The 18,091-nt window shown below is 45.2% G+C and overlaps 1 protein-coding gene across 6 annotated transcripts in view; it reads left to right on the top strand.

The window, feature by feature from the left end:
* The first annotated feature begins 862 nt into the window (after positions 1-862).
* PICK1 (protein interacting with PRKCA 1) overlaps positions 863-18,091 on the top strand; it is a 62,872-nt gene continuing 45,643 nt past the window's right edge. Inside the window, exons 1-4 of one of the 6 annotated variants that reach the window (XM_075702382.1) lie at positions 863-1,072; positions 2,510-2,624; positions 14,308-14,419; positions 15,075-15,203. In XM_075702382.1, coding sequence (XP_075558497.1) covers positions 2,533-2,624; positions 14,308-14,419; positions 15,075-15,203 — 333 coding nt within the window. In that variant the 5' untranslated portion in view covers positions 863-1,072; positions 2,510-2,532. Of the gene's footprint in view, positions 1,073-1,268; positions 1,418-2,509; positions 2,625-5,210; positions 5,263-14,307; positions 14,420-15,074; positions 15,204-18,091 lie in introns of those variants that run through there. The other 5 variants (XM_075702384.1, XM_075702383.1, XM_075702386.1 and 2 more) reach the window with 5 other exon arrangements.

Genomic DNA, 18,091 nt, shown 5'->3' with positions numbered 1-18,091 from the left:
ACCAGAACTTATTGGCACCACAGCACTAACCAACATTTTAGCAGACAACGAGGGAAAAGAAAAGCTCTAAGGGATTACACTATTTCAATCCTAGCAGCCGCGCGGCCGCGCCTTCAAAGTAGTTTAAAATTTCATTGCACTGCACAGCGAAGATACCAAATATCTGGGGCGTGTATCGCATGTATCGACGCGGATTTTTCTAGCCGCACCCTGTCAATAATGTGAAATGCCGAGTTTACTGCAGCTCCTCTGCGAATTTTCACCGTCATCGCCGTACTCCTAAAGGCAGGGCCGGAGCGTTTCGGGCGTTGGTGTGAGGGTGAGCACTGGCGGCCTCTACCGGCACGCTTGGTCCCTACTCAATGATCACGTGGTATTTCTTCGGCCGCGCGCTGCCGTAGGCGACCACGGGATGCGCAGGTCGCTCTTTATACAGTAGGTCGTGATACGAACTATAGAGATGCGAATGACGGACCAGCTGGATGAATGGACAGCAGTGGACAATTTAAAGATTGGATAATTGATTGGGCAATTAGGATTAAAGAGCATTTCCTTCCTCCATGTGAGAGAGCATAAAAAGCAACATTTATAAATGAAGTAAATAGCAGATCTTTCTTTCTTGGCATGCAAATATGCGCAACAAATGTCTATTTGATTCTTTTCTCAGTATTATTGCCAACAGTATATTCATCAAACTACCAAAATAAAATTGTACATAAAAAGGTATTGGCGGATAAGCACTTTATTAAACAATTCATGTTGAAGTTTAAAACTAACGAAAGTAAACAAAAGTTAGTTTCGATTCTGCTTTGCACTAAAGAGATGTACTAAAAAAAAAAATTCACGCCCTCCTTTCCCGAGCGGTGTTGCGCTACTTGCGCTGCGTACGCGCACGTAGGTGCTGGCGGTGCAAGGAGGTACGGCGCGGTGTGTTCCATGCCGAAGGTTGCTGCGCGAATGGTGCGGCTGTCTTGAAACTCTCTCTTCTCGTTGTCGGCTCGTTCGCGGAGTCGAACCTCATCGCAAACATGCTGGATCTCGAAGAAAACTGCTACTTCGAGGAGGACAAAATGTACGTAACGAGTGCGGCACCTTATGCTAGCCCAACTCGTGACGTTTCCGCTTTGCGGCGTGTCGAGCTTGGACAGCTGCCTCCTTCTCATCGAGGCAGCTGCGGCTGCGTTTCATGTGCTGCTGCTGGCGATGTTTTGTTGCTCTTGCTTTTTGCTTCGGCCGCCTCGCCCGCAAAGTTCAGATGTCGGCGGTGATACTACACCCGTGGCCACTGTCAGGCGCGCGTGTTGGAGCCGTTGCTGCCGCGTACACGCGATGTATATGTGTCGAGTTGGCACCTCGCTTGCTGCGGTCTACGTACGCGGCTACCGTGGTTGATAGACTCGGGAAGGCCCGCACTCAGGTAGTATATAATCTTGCTTCGCGAGCAGTAGTCACGTTCGAACATGAGTCTACAGCACATTTGTTGGTTGTTGTTGCCCGTTGTGAAACTGAAGTAAAGGAACTGCGCGTCACATTGTAAGTGCGTACTTATGACATGCCGAGTCTCAAATAACTGAGTTTTTGGACTAGGCATGAAAAAACGTGAGAAATCGAGGATCAAAAATGCGTTTGGGTAGGTAGCCAAAGACTTCTTTCCCGCACTACTCGCTTGTATTGCTGGGAAGGCGACTGCATAATACTGCTAGCTATGTTATCCCACTGCATCTGTAGAAGTGGACCTTTAACGATGAGCATACTGTGTTGACATAGCAGTGCGACTGTGCTGTTAGTTTACAAACTGCATCGAGCAAGAATAATTTGACAGGCTTACTTCATCAGGCAAGCTACGGTTAACGACAGATGAGCTTTGATGGCTTATCGCAAGGCAGCAAATTAAGCCAGCGACTTGTCGTTACAAAGTTTGTAACATACTTTTGTCGTTGGGCGGTTCACATTCAATGGATGAGGCATTTGGCGTAAAATCATTACACATCAAATTCACTAACCGCATTTCTGTGGCAGCATATACACCATTTGGCACATACTATTGTGTGCTATAATCTTCCCAAGAAACTGTAAAAAATATAATTTTTACCTTTAATGCATGTAGGTCTATACGTATTGTGGGTGTGCCTCAACTGCATGCCCATTTTTGGCTTAAGGAGCATGCTGTCATGTGAAACTCTGTCGAACATGGCCAGTAAGGGCCTTCTTTCACTTCTCACTTTGCTTTCCAAAGAAAGGTCGGGCTCTCAACTTGACTGTGCTGCACAGATCTCTCGCCTCTCCAAGGTTGACCAACATACTCCTGCTTGTTCTTGTTCACTAGCGCATGCCCTGTATCCCATTCTTTTGCAGTTTACGCTTTGTTTTTGCCGACTGCCCCCTCGAGGGTAACGTAAAGCGTGTGCTTTCTTGTTATGTGCACGGACATGTTTTTGCATCCTTGCCCTCCACCCGTCCCCCCTCCCTCTTTTGTTTTGTTATTTTTCTCTTGTTTGCTGGCACATAGTGGCGGCGCGGCAGGCGCATGCTATGTCTGATGTGGCGTGTGGCTACCAGCTAGTACCCCAAGAGGACCCCGACGACTCGACGGATACCTTCTTCTTCACAATGGAGGACCGCATGTATGTCTGTTCATGACCCTGCTATCTTTACTTTGACTGTAATAGAAACATCTTTGTATGCTTGTTTGGCTATCTGCTGAGATGCATTTGCTTAGATTGCGGAAGACGCTTTGGGACACTTGTCCACCTTGTGTTCGTTGCTGCTTGCCGCTCTGCATTGCATGTACTAGTACTTTGTTTGGTTGTCAGCAAAGAACATTTCAGTGCGTACAACTCAACTGAGTTGATCGACATACTGGAGATGATCACAAAAGGAAGCCTGCTTGTGTATTTTTCTCCATTGAAAAACAGAAGAGGCAAGCTTTACTGTCTGTCTGCTGAAATTAACCCAGCCATGTCCACTGATATTGAAGCAGTGCTTACATTAGGCAACGAAATGTATTATGGCTGTAGGATGCATTGGGTTAAATATTTAATCTCGTCCAAGTATCTCGAGGGCCCCATGTCGCTATTGATGCCTGTCTCACTGACACATGGAGGGCTACAACTCTTGGAACTGAACAGTCACTTCACTTTTGCTTTGCTTAAGTTAGTTTGGATTTTGTGCAGTCAGGTTCCAGATGGTGGGCAGCTTATGAGTTCTATGCTGCCCTTTTTTTTCATTCTGATTCTTCAATTCTACTCACTGCATGCCATGATGTAGGTTAGTGGGCTAATGATCTTCCAAGAGATCTACAGAACGCTAGCCTCCAGCACGTGCTGCATTATCTCCATTTTTCTTAGCCATGTCCAAGTGCTGATATTGCCATGAATTGCACTTTCTCTGTGGAATACTTTCTTGCCAAGTTTAGAAAGGTGGAGGAGCTGGTTACAATTAAGCTTTAGTACTTTTTCGTGGGTTCTGACATGTGGCCTTGATGTGGTGCTGTGCTTCTTGTGCTTCTCTCTGGTATGTGGCGCAGTTCAAGGGCAGGCAATGGGCATTTCGTGGTGCCACATTTGGGGCAATGAATTAAGGGATAAATGTGCAGTGCAGTCATGTGCAGTCTTTTTTAAAGTTTAAGGACAGTTCTGAATAGTAATGAGGTCTGTGAGCAGTTCCCCCTGCAGGGCTTCTGTAGCGGTGCACCTGGTGTTTTAGAAGAATGTTAGGTGGGCTGTTCGTGAAAATTAGAGCTTTGTAGCAGTAAAATTTTCCTTCCACAGAAGCTCCCAGCTAGGTGGCTGTGCAGCAGGTACTGTCACAGGCACAGTGGCTTTAAGATATTTGACAAAGACTGTACCTTTGCATTGAAGACCCCCGTGAACAATTATGGGCAAACGAGTAGCAACCCCACAGCATGACACTGCTGTAGTTTGTTTGCACTTAAGTCCTTGCGGGGCTAGCGAATTACTAGCATGGTTAAACGTTGCACATTTAATTGACTCACTCCTGTTGGGTTTATCTTTGGCAGTGTGTAAAGTCTATGAATGATTCCCTTATTGTTAGGAATGAAGTAGGTCACTGACCATAGTAAAAAAAAAAAAAAAATGACTGAGATTTGATCAAATTCACTATTCACTATCACAGGTATTATGTACAATGGATCCATACAGATCTTGAAATATTGTTTACCTGCTTTGTTCATAATAGTTGTACCTGAGTAGACGGCACTCCACCGAACTCTTGACTACATAGCTGAGCGATATGGCAGCCATGACGTCATGTGCACAAGTGTTATTGAAAATCGAATTTTTAAGGACCTACTCACATCTGTTAACGGCGTAGTCACATAATATTTCAGACTGTTCATTTTTTTTTAGATTAAATGAGGGTCCAGTACCTCTAAATCTTAGAAAATATACTGGCAAATCTCAGAGTGCCCTAAATAATTTATTATTATAGCTTTATTACAGTCAGTTTCGGTTTAGTTTTTGCTGTGTTTGGATATCATGATGCAGGAAGTGGTCATGGTAAAGCAGGACATTTTGAATATTATCTTGGTTCCATCAAGCTTAGTTTTATTTGCATATTCAACCCTCTATTTTCTGTTGCTTTGTTTGAAAGACTTTCACTTCGAACATTGACCAACAAGCCAAAATCACCATCTTGTTGTGCACAAAGTATCCTGGTTACAAATGCACAGGGGGAAAAAAATCTAAGAGGGTATGTCACATGACATTTAAGCGTAGTGAAAGATCATTAAAGAATTTTCCTGGAAGAATAGTGCCCATCGTGTAGAATACGCAAGCAATAGTTTTCAGCTATTTCACACATTATTGAGAGTGCCGAGAGTGGAACAAAGCATTCATCATCGTCATCATCAGCCTATTCATGTTCAGCGCAGGACAAAAACCTCTCCCAGCGATCTCCAGTTACCCCAGTCTTGTGGCAGGTTGCATAATCTAGTGGTGTAAAGAAACATGCACTACTTACTCTATTTGGGAAGCATAAAATTTCATAATGATGCTGCTAGAAAGAAAACTGGGGCAGCTGCTGTGTCAGTATGGCTGTTCAACAAGCCTGGGAATCATAGGCAGTACATCTGTTTGTCTAATCTTCGTCCTTCTTGTTTCTTGTTCTGTACCTAGTATTGTTATATCAAGTTTGCTCTATGGTAATGATCATTATTTGCTCTCTAAATACTGCCATTGTATTGGTTTCAGAATATTACAAGTAAAAAAGAATTCTTTCACCTATTTAAAGCAGTAACCCATGGTGAGTGTCACTGCCCAAAAGTCACCCAAATCTTTCAAGTATTCATACCTAATATAGTTTAAGCATTTGAAATTGTATAACAGAATGAAGTGGCTGTCAACAGAAAACACTCCACTGCTCTAAAAACGTGCAATCGTCTCACAACATAGCTGTACCACAAATAACAATAAAATAAGTTGGAGCTTTCTTAATGAACCATGCTGAGTTGTGGTAAAATTTATGCACTGCCCACCGTTCCCATTGTGGCCGAACAACTGCAGAACCAGGTTTTCCTCTTGTGATTTTAGCAGGAAAGTGTATGGCAGGAAGCTTTGCACAGGTTGGTCGTAATGTGGCCATCACTAAAAGCTATACCATGAACCAAACGCCGCCCCGAATGGTCTGACATCCATGTCGAGGCCCCTTTTCTAATCTTTAAAACGATTTTCGCAGTGCAAGTAGACGGGACATAAAGACGCGCAAATGATGTGAAGGGACACACCAATGCGTCTGTGTGCTCCATGCGCCCGGGATCGAAAGGACGTTGCACATCCGTTGCCCTAGCCGTGCGCGGTGCTGGCTAACACTGCCAGGGCTATATCCGGTATGCATGCAGAATTGCCCAAGAAAATTGGTGGGAGGATGGCCACTGCAATTGATGAATGGTAGGACACTGCATGCATTATATGGAGGAGAAGGGATGGGCAGGAACATCTGCAGCAGCAGGCGTTTGGTGCGTTACTACACCATGGACCCAAGCACAAGGGGGTTGGATGCTCCCGCATTTAACCGTGCGCGGCTTAGCCGTGTCCGGGGAAGAGGAGGTTTAGACTGCTGCTACGGCGATGATTTCCCTTGTGGTGCCCCAAATGCACCTATTGAGGCGGGGAAGCCTTCAGGTTGGGGACAAACACCCCCTATCGAAGCATTGAGGCCCCATAATGGCCAAGCACCAGGCTGGGAGCATGCCTGCATCTTTTACCGGTTGGTCCCCAGCAGCAGCACTTGCTTCCCAGAGCCGTGGCGGATGCTCTTCAGCAAGGCTGTTTTCCCTTTGGAAAGGGGTGTTTGTCCCCAACCCGAAGGGGTCCCCACCTCCGTAGGTGCATTTGGGGCACCACATGGGAAATTGTGGCCACGGGAGTGGCCCAAATCTCCTTTTTGTTGTGCTCACGAGGGTTGCAACAGGAATTTAGGGCGCCACTCCTTTCCCAAGCGTGTCATCCATGAAGGAAGCTGAATGCCAGGCACTTGTGCCAATTTGAACGGTGCAACTGACCGCCGTCAGTTGCACTTCGCTCCTCAAGAAGGCAGGACGCGTGTTGAGTGAGCTTCTGAACAACATTTTGCAATGCGGTGAATGTGGTTTAGATCATGGATCCGGGCGGGACCTCAAATAGGTGTGACCTGTTCCCTCACATTTACTGCTTAATCGGCACTCAGTTTTATCCACTTTCATTTCCCTTTTTCTTATTGTTTCCACATTAAAAATATATGGAACTCTTAATTTCTTCTATGGTTTCCACACCTTTGTTGTCTGTTCACAGAAATCTGGCAATGGAAATTTGAGGCAGTGTTGCAACATGTATACATATTTGAATTGTTTTTCTGCCCTTTCTTGCCCGGAAGGCCTCCTGTTGTTATTTGATGAACATACAATTCTGGATGTGCGGTCGGCCACTCTCTCTAAAGTTTTTATTTTGAGTGCGTTCCTCTGTAACAGTAGCCCCAGACAGGGGGCCAGAATGAAATGTTTCGCTCTCTCTCTGTAACACTTCCACTTATGTGTTGTTAGTGGAGTTCTTCGTTAGTGCAGAGCATCAGGTAGTTGACGGGATAATTTATTTGCGACTTGGCTGCTTTCTTGTTTACCTCGGTTGTCTGGATTGGATACTTTTTTTTTTGTTCATCTAAATACCCTGGTTGGCACTTCATATGTATGGTATCAACGTGCAGAAATGATCTTGCGCAAACATTCATTTTCTTGCTAAAGAACTACAGGCAGTCTTGGTAAACTTGGAGCCCTCCATTATTCAGTCTCTCATAGCCCAGGTGCTGCTTCGGGTTGTAAAACTGCAAAGCTATTGTTGTCAGGTAGCTGAGGTGCTCCTCGTACATGGTAGCGTCGGCAGCTGTTGACGTGATTTCACGGCTGGTTGGAAGAGCTGTCTGATGTGCATGTGGGCATAACAGATTGAGGCATTCCGAACTAAACTGATAGGAGCTCCTCGACTAGGTGTCGGACTTGGTGTGTGGGCTGCCTGGAGTGTTCGGAGATGGAGCAGTTAATGGATGTGGTGGCTGCTTGGAAGCTATGGTGATATTTTGCCCTTACTCTGTGATCTGTGTGTATATGTGTGTGCGCAAGGGCAATTGCAAAAGCAATAAACCTAGGAACATACTTTGACTGGCAGTCGCCAAATATAATTTTGTTGTAGGCACCACTTGCGGCGAGGTTGGGCATATCGGTTAACCCTTTAATAGCCAAGCCCGAGCTGTACTTGTCCAGGCCACAGCTTCTTCTGCTTTGCTTGCCATAGTCGCGTTTGTCTACCAGGTCCCTTCTGTGTATCTGAGCTTTGGTGCTTTAAAATATTCTGCTATGCTTTGATTGCTTCTGCTGTCATCTGTTTAGGTAGTTACACTTGAGTGATACATGTGTGTTGAATGAAAGCCTCTTCTTCTTGAACAGGTGTTTCATTTATATTTCGGGTGAATACAACAGGTAAATTCAGAATTTGGTATACTTCTCGAGTGTGAATGTAATGCAGAAGAATTTGCTTGCATAGAAGAAAAGGGGGAATTTCGTACACTTTTGCAAAATAGCTTGGGAGTTAAAGGGTTAATTTGGGCTGGCTTGCCTGTTAGATGTGATTAGCAAGCACGTAGAGAAACAGAATCAACGCAGAAAGAAACGCACAGAACAGGTGCCACAAAGCCTAAATTTCAGAGTACTTGTCACAGTGATCTGTGGGGTACAAAAGTTTGTGAGCAGTGGTTAAAAAAATAAATCTGAATATCCTTGCTTCCTAGGAGAGCAGCACAGAATCAACTCGTGCATGCTTGTGTTGTCATGTGAGTACAAAACAGCACAGTAGTGCTGTTTTGCCTCAGGCCTCATCCCTAGGTGGCAAGGACATTTTGCTTTTTACTCAGTGCTGGTGCTCCATAAACATTCATCCTCACTAATGCCTTATATCTACGGTTCATTGTCATCGTCGTCATCAACCTATGTTAAGTCCACTGCAAGACGAAGGCTCCTCTCTCCGATCTCCAATTACCTCTGCGCTGTGCCTGCGAATTTCTTAATTTCGTCACCCTACCTAGTCGACTGCGTTTCCCTTCTCTTCAGTTTTTATTTTCGTGAAATTCAGCATTCTTTTCTCCACTCTTAGTTCCATTAGAACTATTTGTTTTTCTCCGCATATGTGTTTCCCTGAACTTTCACCACCGTTTTCCAGTTCTTTTTTTTTTTTAATGCCTTATTCAGTAGTTTTTGTGACACTGAAACAAGCTGTATAGCTGCAGTTGCATCAAATGGACAGAATAAGGAAGTTTTAGAGAAGCTGTCCAGCAGGAGCACAAGACTGTATGGCAATGGGATTATGTAAGATTCAGGAGGCTTTATTTGTAACATTATGCAGGCACAGAGCTTCAGCGCATAATACAGAAAGAAATATGACCAGGTAGGTGTGATACTGCATTACCGTAAGTGAATTTTCCCAATTCATCCACTGCAATGGCTGCAGTGCAAAGACTGCAAAGACACAAGCCAGAGCTTCAATGCCCACTCTGTATGCACCCCCCTGCCTCACTTCTCATTTTGTCACAGTGACAGGTAAAATTGAGGCAAATAAGAAAAAGAAGTAAATGTTGCTTTTGTGGCAGATTGGCACGTGACCTTGACATTGCCTGGCTCATTGTATCATAGCATACGTGGGCTGGCAGCCATGTGCCAAATTGCCGTGTTAGTTCTGCTGAATATGCTTTCACTGACCCTTTTCGATGAAAACTTAATTCTGGAAAAAGAAGTACCGCTTATTTCGTTTAGTTTTTTCTGGTGTAAACCGAAAACGCCGAATCCCAGTTACAGCAAGCTTGCACCATCACATTATATTTGTTATCTAGGTGGTCGTGAATTGTAAAAATGCATGCAGATAAGTATTCTTAAAGGGCCCCTGAAACGGTTCGGACAAATTTTGTAGACGCGTAGGGTACAGCTTAAGTAGAACATTCACACCACAATTTAAGTGAAGCGTTACGTATTAATGGAGCTACAAGATATTAGAAGCTACCCTCCTCCCTAGCCATGCTTTTCCTCCTCAACTCGTTCGCCGAGCGAGTGGGGCTAAGCTCCGCCTTCAGTGGTTCAGCGTCACGATGCGACGTCACATCGTCCACTTCCGGTTGTTTTGGAGCCCGCCCCCGCCCGCGCGAGACCGCTCCGCTAGCCGCTTGGCCGTCGACCCCAAGCGAGAGCTATCGAAGCAGCGTGCGTTGCGAGCATTCTGTCGTAGCGCCGAACGTGTCTTGTATTCCGGTAACCACAGGCAAGCTGGTCATTTCGGCAAATGACTGGAGCCATGGACTCAAGCTGATGAAGGAACTTTAGCGTAGACGTACGTGAGCGGCCTGATCGGTCTGCACGGTCCATACACTTGTTGGTGCAGCGCTTAACCAGCCAAACAAAGCGCTAATATTGCTCTAACCAAGTTTAAAACATTTTAAACATTTATAAAAACAGCGTGTTCATGATTACACTCCTGCGAAAAATACACACCAGCAGCAAAGAAGAATACACTTCGTCGCTGCTACTGTGTATGGTTGAGCTCTGTGCCACCAGGTGGCTGCACCGTGCAGACCATTCGCATTTGCCCTTCTGCTCATCTCATGGCTCATCCCGTTACGGCAAAGTCAAGCGGCCAGACTCTGTCCCCTTGCGCTTGCGTTTTCCCTAATACCAGACTCGGGAAACGCTATTGGGTTAGTAATCTTCCGGTGTAAAGTGACGGCCACAAACGCGCAAATCCTGGCGCCGATCGGATAGCGGCAGTCCGATGCGCAGCAGCCAGTTCGCTCGTACGCTGCCTTGCAGAGGGACACGATGTCGCAGCTTGGCATATTGCCAGTCGCTACGTTTGCAGTCCACAAGGCAACAAAGTCAAATCATAGTGCTCGCGAAAACACTGAGACCGACTCTGACCGCGGAGCTCTCTTCAAAATGGAGTACGTTGTAACACAAGCAGACCACACATGCTGTGTGCCGGAAGTGCTTCAGTGTACTGAAAAATTATTCTTGTGCATTCTCTTTATGTTACTTTCTTTTCATAAAAACAAATTAACTAACATTCCAACTATTACGAAGATCATTTGTTTACCATAAAGTTGGAAAAATTATCGATCACGCGCCCTTGTCAGCCAATCGGATAGCTCGCCCCACTGACGTCGTATGGGTGATTTGGGTCATATGGGTAGGGGCGGCTTAAAATTCCGCCAAGCAGTGCGCTGCGATCGGCAGCGATGTGCATATTTAAAACCTAATAATAAATTACACGCTTTACGCGGAGCACTTAGATGTGTCAATGAATGATCAGAAGGACTTACTCTAACGACTCAATACGTTTGTAGAAAATCGTCAAAAGCGTTTCAGGGTCCCTTTAAGTATAGACTGCTGCTTTAACTCGATGGCTTTGTCGTTATGTTGCAGAGCACAAGGTTTGGTTCTTGGTTGTGGTGGTCACATTCCAATGGGGACACAATGCAAGGACGCTTGTATAGTCAAGGGCCAGTTATAGAAATCCAGGTGGTTAAAGATAGTTCAGAGACCCCGCCCCCTCCACCACAGCATCCCTCATAGCCGTCTTCTATTATGGCTCGTCACAAATCCTGTAGTTTAATTCATTTGATTTCGATATAAGGAAATGTGTGCTTTCATGTCCTTATGAAGAAAAGTGAAGGGAGGCCTCGTTTACTTCTTCATTTGCTGCAAACCATATCAAGCCTTTAGGTCCTTTTGGGGTGCAGAGTGAAGGAAAGTGTTTAAACAGTTCCTCGCCAAGCCTCATGAGAAATTTCAGTTATTAATACACTGCTAGTTGTAAAAGGCCATCTGAGGAGTATTTTACCACAAGAATTTTTCCAAGTAGGTTTGTTATTAGATGTGAGAGGGAAAGTTAAATGTTGCATCGCCATGCTGTCAAGAGGCGACCTTCACTGCCAACATTGAAGCTCTCCGTTTGCCTTGACTAGAGTCTGTAATTGACATTCCTTACCTGCCTTCTCCGATGCCAGAACCGAGAAGCCGTGCCATGTTAACATCATGAGCCCGGCCTCATCTTTCTTCTTCTGTCTTTCATTTCACATATTGCGAAGTAAAGTGCCATAATCAGTGACGTTTCCAGCAGTGCACTTCACACAGAGGCGTTTATACGTGCGACCTTCATTCTCCAGCAGGAAGTGGGGTTCCCCTGAGAGGCAGGATGCATGGGGTTTTGCTTGAAACTGCAGTTGTTCTTGCGGCATGCAGCTGTTTCATGTTTTGCAGACACGATTGTCAGCGTGTGATCTGTTCACCATGCTTGGCTATTTTCAATGCTCAAACCTGTTGAGGGGCCGTTTTGGACGCAGTACAAGCTAGGACTTCATTTTTTTTTTTGTGCTTTCTGTGCAAAGCCACATCAAATGTGAGACTTGCCTTGCTCTTGGAACTGACAACTCATTGCTGCTTTCTGTGTGAAGCTTCTAAGTGGATATGGCCCTTCGGGAATGCATGTTGAAAAGAGGGCGGAGTCCTTACTGGGTTTTGCATGGGCAACCTGATTGCCCGACAATGTTTTCAAAGCTGTGTGAGGGTTGTTGCATACTTCATTTGTGTTTTTGTGTGCCCATGTTGCGGGGTGAGAGAGGTTTTGTCTTTTGAATGCACTGTTTTCACTATCTCGAAACAGTCCCAAAACCGCTCACATTTTAAATGTTTCTGAAACATTAGAGAGTTGACTCATCACTGTGATCATGTTTTCTGGTTTTTAGATGAAACGGCTCTTTGAAAAATGAGTGCCACTACAAAAGATTCCAGGATTACAAGCTCATTGCCTTTAAATGTTGCGTTGCTTTTTTTTTTTCTGTATGGCAAACATCCCTAGATATTTGGGATCAAGCATGCCGGTACGGCCCCTTCATATGTGGCTGTCTTGCAGTTAACCCCTGCGTCTTTCCCTCATTATCATGAACAGGCTGTTCAAACCCACTGAAGGGCCAAAGCTTCTCCGAATGATTTCCTTCCAGTTACCCTGGTTGTGTGTCAGCCAACTACATCTAATCTTCACTTGTTCCTGGCAGCATTTTCTACCACAGCAGTGGCTGTGGCTCTTTTGCTGCTGAGCACAAGGTCATGGGCTCGACTCTAGGCTGTAATGGCTGCATTCCGTGAAGGGTGTAATGCAAGAATGCTTGTAATATCAGATTTAGGTGCACGTTAAAGAAACCCGGGTGGTCCAAATTAATCCGAAGGCCTCACCACAGTGTTCCTCATAGCCTGTGTGTTGCTTCAGGACATTAACCCCCACAGTTAAAATTCATTTTGTAGGGTGCAGGGTGCATTTTCCTTGGCACCCATTTTGTTACTTTAATGGTTCAGCTGTCATTTGGTCTCTTCCATTCCTTCCTCTTAGCCTCGACTAGAATATCAGCCACCTGTTTTCATTCAGCTGGCCCTTCACCAATAGAGTCCTTCATCTTAATCTTTTATATTTTTTTGAAACTCAAGGAGATGGCGGGGAGGAAGTCCGCATTTTGTGTTCCATTAGCCCGAAGTTTGGTATTCTCCTGGTAACTTTTGAAAATGAATAACACAGGCAGTGGCTTCTTTTTAGACACAAACCTATCTAAACAAGCTGAACCACTCACAGGCATAGAAGCTGTTCACAGCTGTTCAGAAGTTATGTGACAAATTAATTTATGTAAATCCTCGTTGGCCGGCATTAGTTATACTTTTGAAAGAAACAACATAAACAAAATCAACAAATAGAGATATGTTTGGCACTCTCTTATATACTTTGCTCTGCGCACTTTATGTAACGAGTAGAAAAGTATAATAATGCAAACGGGCATGCTTCACAAGACTTGAACTTCTTTTTGTCGTCCTGCAAGCCATGTGCACATTGTCATGTGCATTTTAAGCATTTCTCTGTATATCCTATACTGGTCGGGTGTTTCATCTTTGTCTGTTGTCCTTTCTTTACTGTTTTATGCCATGTACTCTTGTAATAAAATCAATGGGACAGCAACTAGTCCGATCTTCCACCATTGTTTGAACATAGTCTGGTTGAGTGAATGTGCTTTCAGTGTTACAATTGCTAATTGCATTGCAGAGCAATGTCAGCATCGTGTTCACTTCCTAGTGCTGTACCACGATTTACGTGCATATGACATGCAGGAAATGCGATATCATGGGCAATTGGTCGTACTCACATAAGGGCAAGTAAAAAAAATGCAACAAGCTCTTGTTCACTGACGGCCAGCAGATGCTGAATATATTATATATGCCAGTTTGCACTTGAGTGCTCAGAGAAAAGAAAGTAGAGTTTATATTCATATATGAATAACATAACTAATCTAATATATCTTGGCCACTTGCTTACACAAGGTGGGCAGCATTCATTAGTTTTATGTCACGTACACTTAATACCCTTTACAAAAGAGGCAATCTTCGGGGAGAGATAAGCTCTAACTCAGTTTTGATAAATCTTGTTTGGTGTGCAAAAGTGGGCATTGCCGGGCTTTACTCGACAACAAAAGACCTTATTCATATTGTGGTCTGTCTTCCACTACTGCCCTGAATTCAGCATGCTCCCTATCAACCCATACTGTACCTCACCAACTGCTGAGAGCTGCGTTCCAATATGCAGTCTTGATACCCGATGAAAAAGTAAACCCCCAGCAAGCTTTATGAGCATGTCTAAGCGGATGGCTGCATTGATGGCTATCAGCAATTGGGAAGTTCTGACCAGTGCGTTTGGAGATCAGTCAGGTGCATATATTCATGTACCACCGTCCTGCACAATCCAGGGGCATGACAGTGACTTCTGGTAGCGTGGTCATCCAGAAGGACGACAGCAACCTCATTGGCATCAGCATCGGGGGAGGTGCCCCCCTCTGCCCTTGCCTCTACGTTGTGCAGGTGAGCAGTTGGGGGCAGAGTGGGAGATCACATGTGGAGCATCACCAGAGTTATTGTAAAGCTACGAGCCATTATCTTCTTTTTTTGGTCCAGTGAACCTCTTGGATGATGGCACATGATTGCAGTATAAAACCGGCAGTCGCCGTGTACGCCTAAGCACCCAGCCCTTGCATAGTTCTGGTGACGTTTTATTTCTGCTGTTCGTGTTAGCACTTTAAGTGTGCTAGTATTAGGTTGTAACTAAACTTGCCTACAGTAATACCTTATGGGAAATGTAGGCATGCATAAATAGGTAAATAAAAGGTTTTCTCCTCATAATCTGGCTGAGTGTTAATATTAACTTTACTGGAGGTGCAAAGGAAATGTTTAAGGCAAAAGCTAAGTACATACTTAGAAGGATTTTGCAGAAGCACCAGCTTCTCCTTTGCAATGTAAAGATGACTGATAGGATCCCAGATATAAAGTACTCCAGAAAATTGCAAATACTGTATCAGCAGTTATCCTTCTTCCTGTTCCACCCTCTTAACTTGGCCACAGTGACCTTTTAACATAAGAGTCTAGGAATCGATAAGTCAGATATAGTCACACTTTGTGCTTGGTAGCCTAACACTCAGAATATCACCTGGTCTGAGCTGATTTTTCGCATTGTGCGCAGGTGTTTGACAACACACCGGCTGCCCGGGATGGCACGCTGCAGTCTGGCGATGAGATTGTGGGCGTCAACGGGACTGCCGTCAAGGGCAAGACCAAGGTCGAGGTTGCCAAGATGATCCAGGGTGTCAAGGCAAGTGGCGGGAAAAATTGTCTTGGTGCAGGGGATGTAGTGCTCGTTCATATGAAACTTCACTCTCACACAGTGCAGGGCTTTGCCCAGCCTTGGCTCTTAAAAACGAAATAACAATTCCTTGCATAATGCCATTAATTTTAACATCATCAAATGTTATGATTGTATGATGTGCAACTCCCCTGGCAGCCCTCAAGTTGATCTGCAAGTTTTCAAAAAACTCACATGCTTAAAAGGCAAGAACCACCTTGCATTACATGAAGGCCGTTGCTGCAGCATGCTTATGCTGCACTGGAAACAATTAAAAACAAAGCTATGATGATTGATGAATGAATGAATGATGATTCCACACCTTGTGGATCAGCATGTTGTGGTTCCTTTCGCACGTGGCCTATACAGTATTAGTGTGCAGGCAGGGACTCGCTCTGAATAATTACCTTAGCGTGCTGTGCCGAACAGCATTTTGGAAGGAAACCAAAGAAGGGAGGTTTTCTGTTAATTGAGCATTGAAACTCAAGTTGGTGACACATTGTAGTTTAGAAAACTTGGTTAGCTGGCGAGTTGTGTAGGTGCTGACATGTCCTTGTCGATGGGACAAACCTGTCGGGAATACTCCTTGGTACTTGATACGATCATGATTGAGAGGCATAGGGATGACAGAAGAGGGGAATGCTTGTGAATCCATGCTAGCCAGATTTAATTGTAAGACCCAATAATTCGGCATGGGAACATTGTTGTAGTGAGTGGTTTCTTTTATCATGGAACAAGCACAGAAGTTCAACAGTGTAGCAGCTGCTCATTACTACATCGAAGTATTGTAAAACAAGTCATGCTGTAATAAGTAGCTTCGATTGTGTGAAGGCTTCTTTTTTTTTTTCGAGGTCTGATTGGTCACAAAATAGAAAGCATAGTGAAAAGCAAAACTGTTTTATTTGGAAGATTTATATACAGTCGCCGACCGTTTATTCGGACCTCACGGGGACTGCGAAAATGTCCGAATAAACAGGTGTCCGAAAAAGCAGATTAAGAAAAAAAAAAAATGAAATCCTTTATTTCCACGCACTTATTCGGGCTCGGCAGTAGCCTTGGAAGAAATCGTGAATGCGCCGTTGCACGCTGTTCCGTTTACGCGCAATCAGATAAGCCTGAATCTCGGAGAGGGTCGTACGGTCACTATTGGCGGCTGAAAGCACAGTCACTGCTTGTACACGCTCCGCATGCGACGGCAGCGTAGCACATGGTGCGTCATCTTCCGACTCGGAGTCGTCGTCCGGCGGTGCAGCAGTAACCTAACGAATGATCTTGCCGTCGTCGAGTTCTGCGCATGTCAATACAGCAGTGTCAGCACCTATGAAACTGTCAAATGAGACGGTGTCCGGAATCGCAATGTCACCACTGCGCAGGTCTCGGCAGAACATTTTCCGCGTCAGTAGGGAGCACATCGGAAGGCGACAAATCTTAGGCCTCCCGGCACCCGCTTGCCGGCATTCCCCAGCGCAGTCTGTGCGGGCACTGTCGGCGCCATTAGACCCTTGACGCGATGTTTACGTATGCCGCGTTGGATCACCGAAACATCGACACAGCACACAAAGCAAACTAAAGCCCCACCACCGTGCCGACACCAGTCGCACAAACGAAAAACGCGGCCTGCTCGCAGCGTCTTGCGCGAGGAAACAAATCAGCTGCTGGATTGTCTTGACATGGCTTAGTAAGCTGAAACCGGAACTGCTGCAGAGCCGCTCTATCTAACCAGGCAGAAACGATGATGATGAGCGGGGATTTCTAGTAGCGCCACTTCGTGGGGCAGCAAGGAAGCTCCGTTCAAAACAAAAATGGCGTTCAGCAAGTCAAACCATGCACCGGTCAGAGTCGGTGCATGGTGCTCTCGACCGAGTTAGCTAAAGGAGTGTCCGAAAAATCAGACGAGAGGTTGCAAGGTGTCCGAACTTTCGGCAGTTGTTATACATTATGGTCTATGGGGAGAATGGCGGTGCCGCGAAGCTGACCGAATAATCGGGCATGTCCGAATTTTTGGAGTCCGGAAAATCGGTCGGCGACTGTACACTTTCCAGCTGCTTCTCTACATAGTCGCCGCTCCGATTGAGACATTTTTCACAGCATGGTTCCAACTTTCCCGCACCCTCATCATAGAAGGCAGCCGGCTGGGCTTTCAGCAAATTCTGTATGCTGGTCTCCAGTTTGTTGTCTGAGTCGAACTCCTGTCTCCCTAGCCAATGTTTCATGTGAGCAAAGAGATGGTAAACAGAGGTAGCCGGGTCCGGGCTATATGGTGGCTGATCGAACACTTCCCATTAAAAACTATGCAGGAGCCTCTCTGTCGCAGTACTACTGTGTGGCCGCGCATTGTCATGAAGAAGGACAATGCCTGATGACAGCATTTCACTTCGCTTGTTCTGAATTACCTTTCGTTGATGTTCAAGAGTCATGCTGTACGAGGCTGCAGTGATGGTCGTGCTATGTCCCCATGAATTTCACCAGAACACTATTGCTGTCCCAGAACACAGCAGCTTTCTGCTGGAGATGGTTTACTTAAACTTTTTTGCTTTCAGAAAATCAGAATGCATCCACTGTTTGGATTGCTGTTTTATGTCTTCACTTTCGAAATGGACCCGTGTCTCTTCCTCTGTGATGATTTTTTTCAAAAAAATCTTCTTTCATTATGGTAGCGCTGGGGAAATGTTAAAGCTGCACCCATTAGCTGTGTTTTGTGATAATTGGTCAGCACCTTGGGGTCCCACCTCGAACAGAGTTTGCGGTACTGAATTGTCTCACGATGGCATTGAGGGCTGATGGTGAAATTTTGTGAAATAAATCACTCAACACAGAAATTGTAACCCGACAATTTTCTCTAATTGCCAGATCCACTT

The sequence above is a fragment of the Dermacentor variabilis genome, chromosome 8 (genome assembly GCF_050947875.1).
Source record: "Dermacentor variabilis isolate Ectoservices chromosome 8, ASM5094787v1, whole genome shotgun sequence".
Lineage (NCBI taxonomy): Eukaryota > Metazoa > Arthropoda > Arachnida > Ixodida > Ixodidae > Dermacentor > Dermacentor variabilis.
This window is presented reverse-complemented; position numbering and strand designations above follow the sequence as displayed.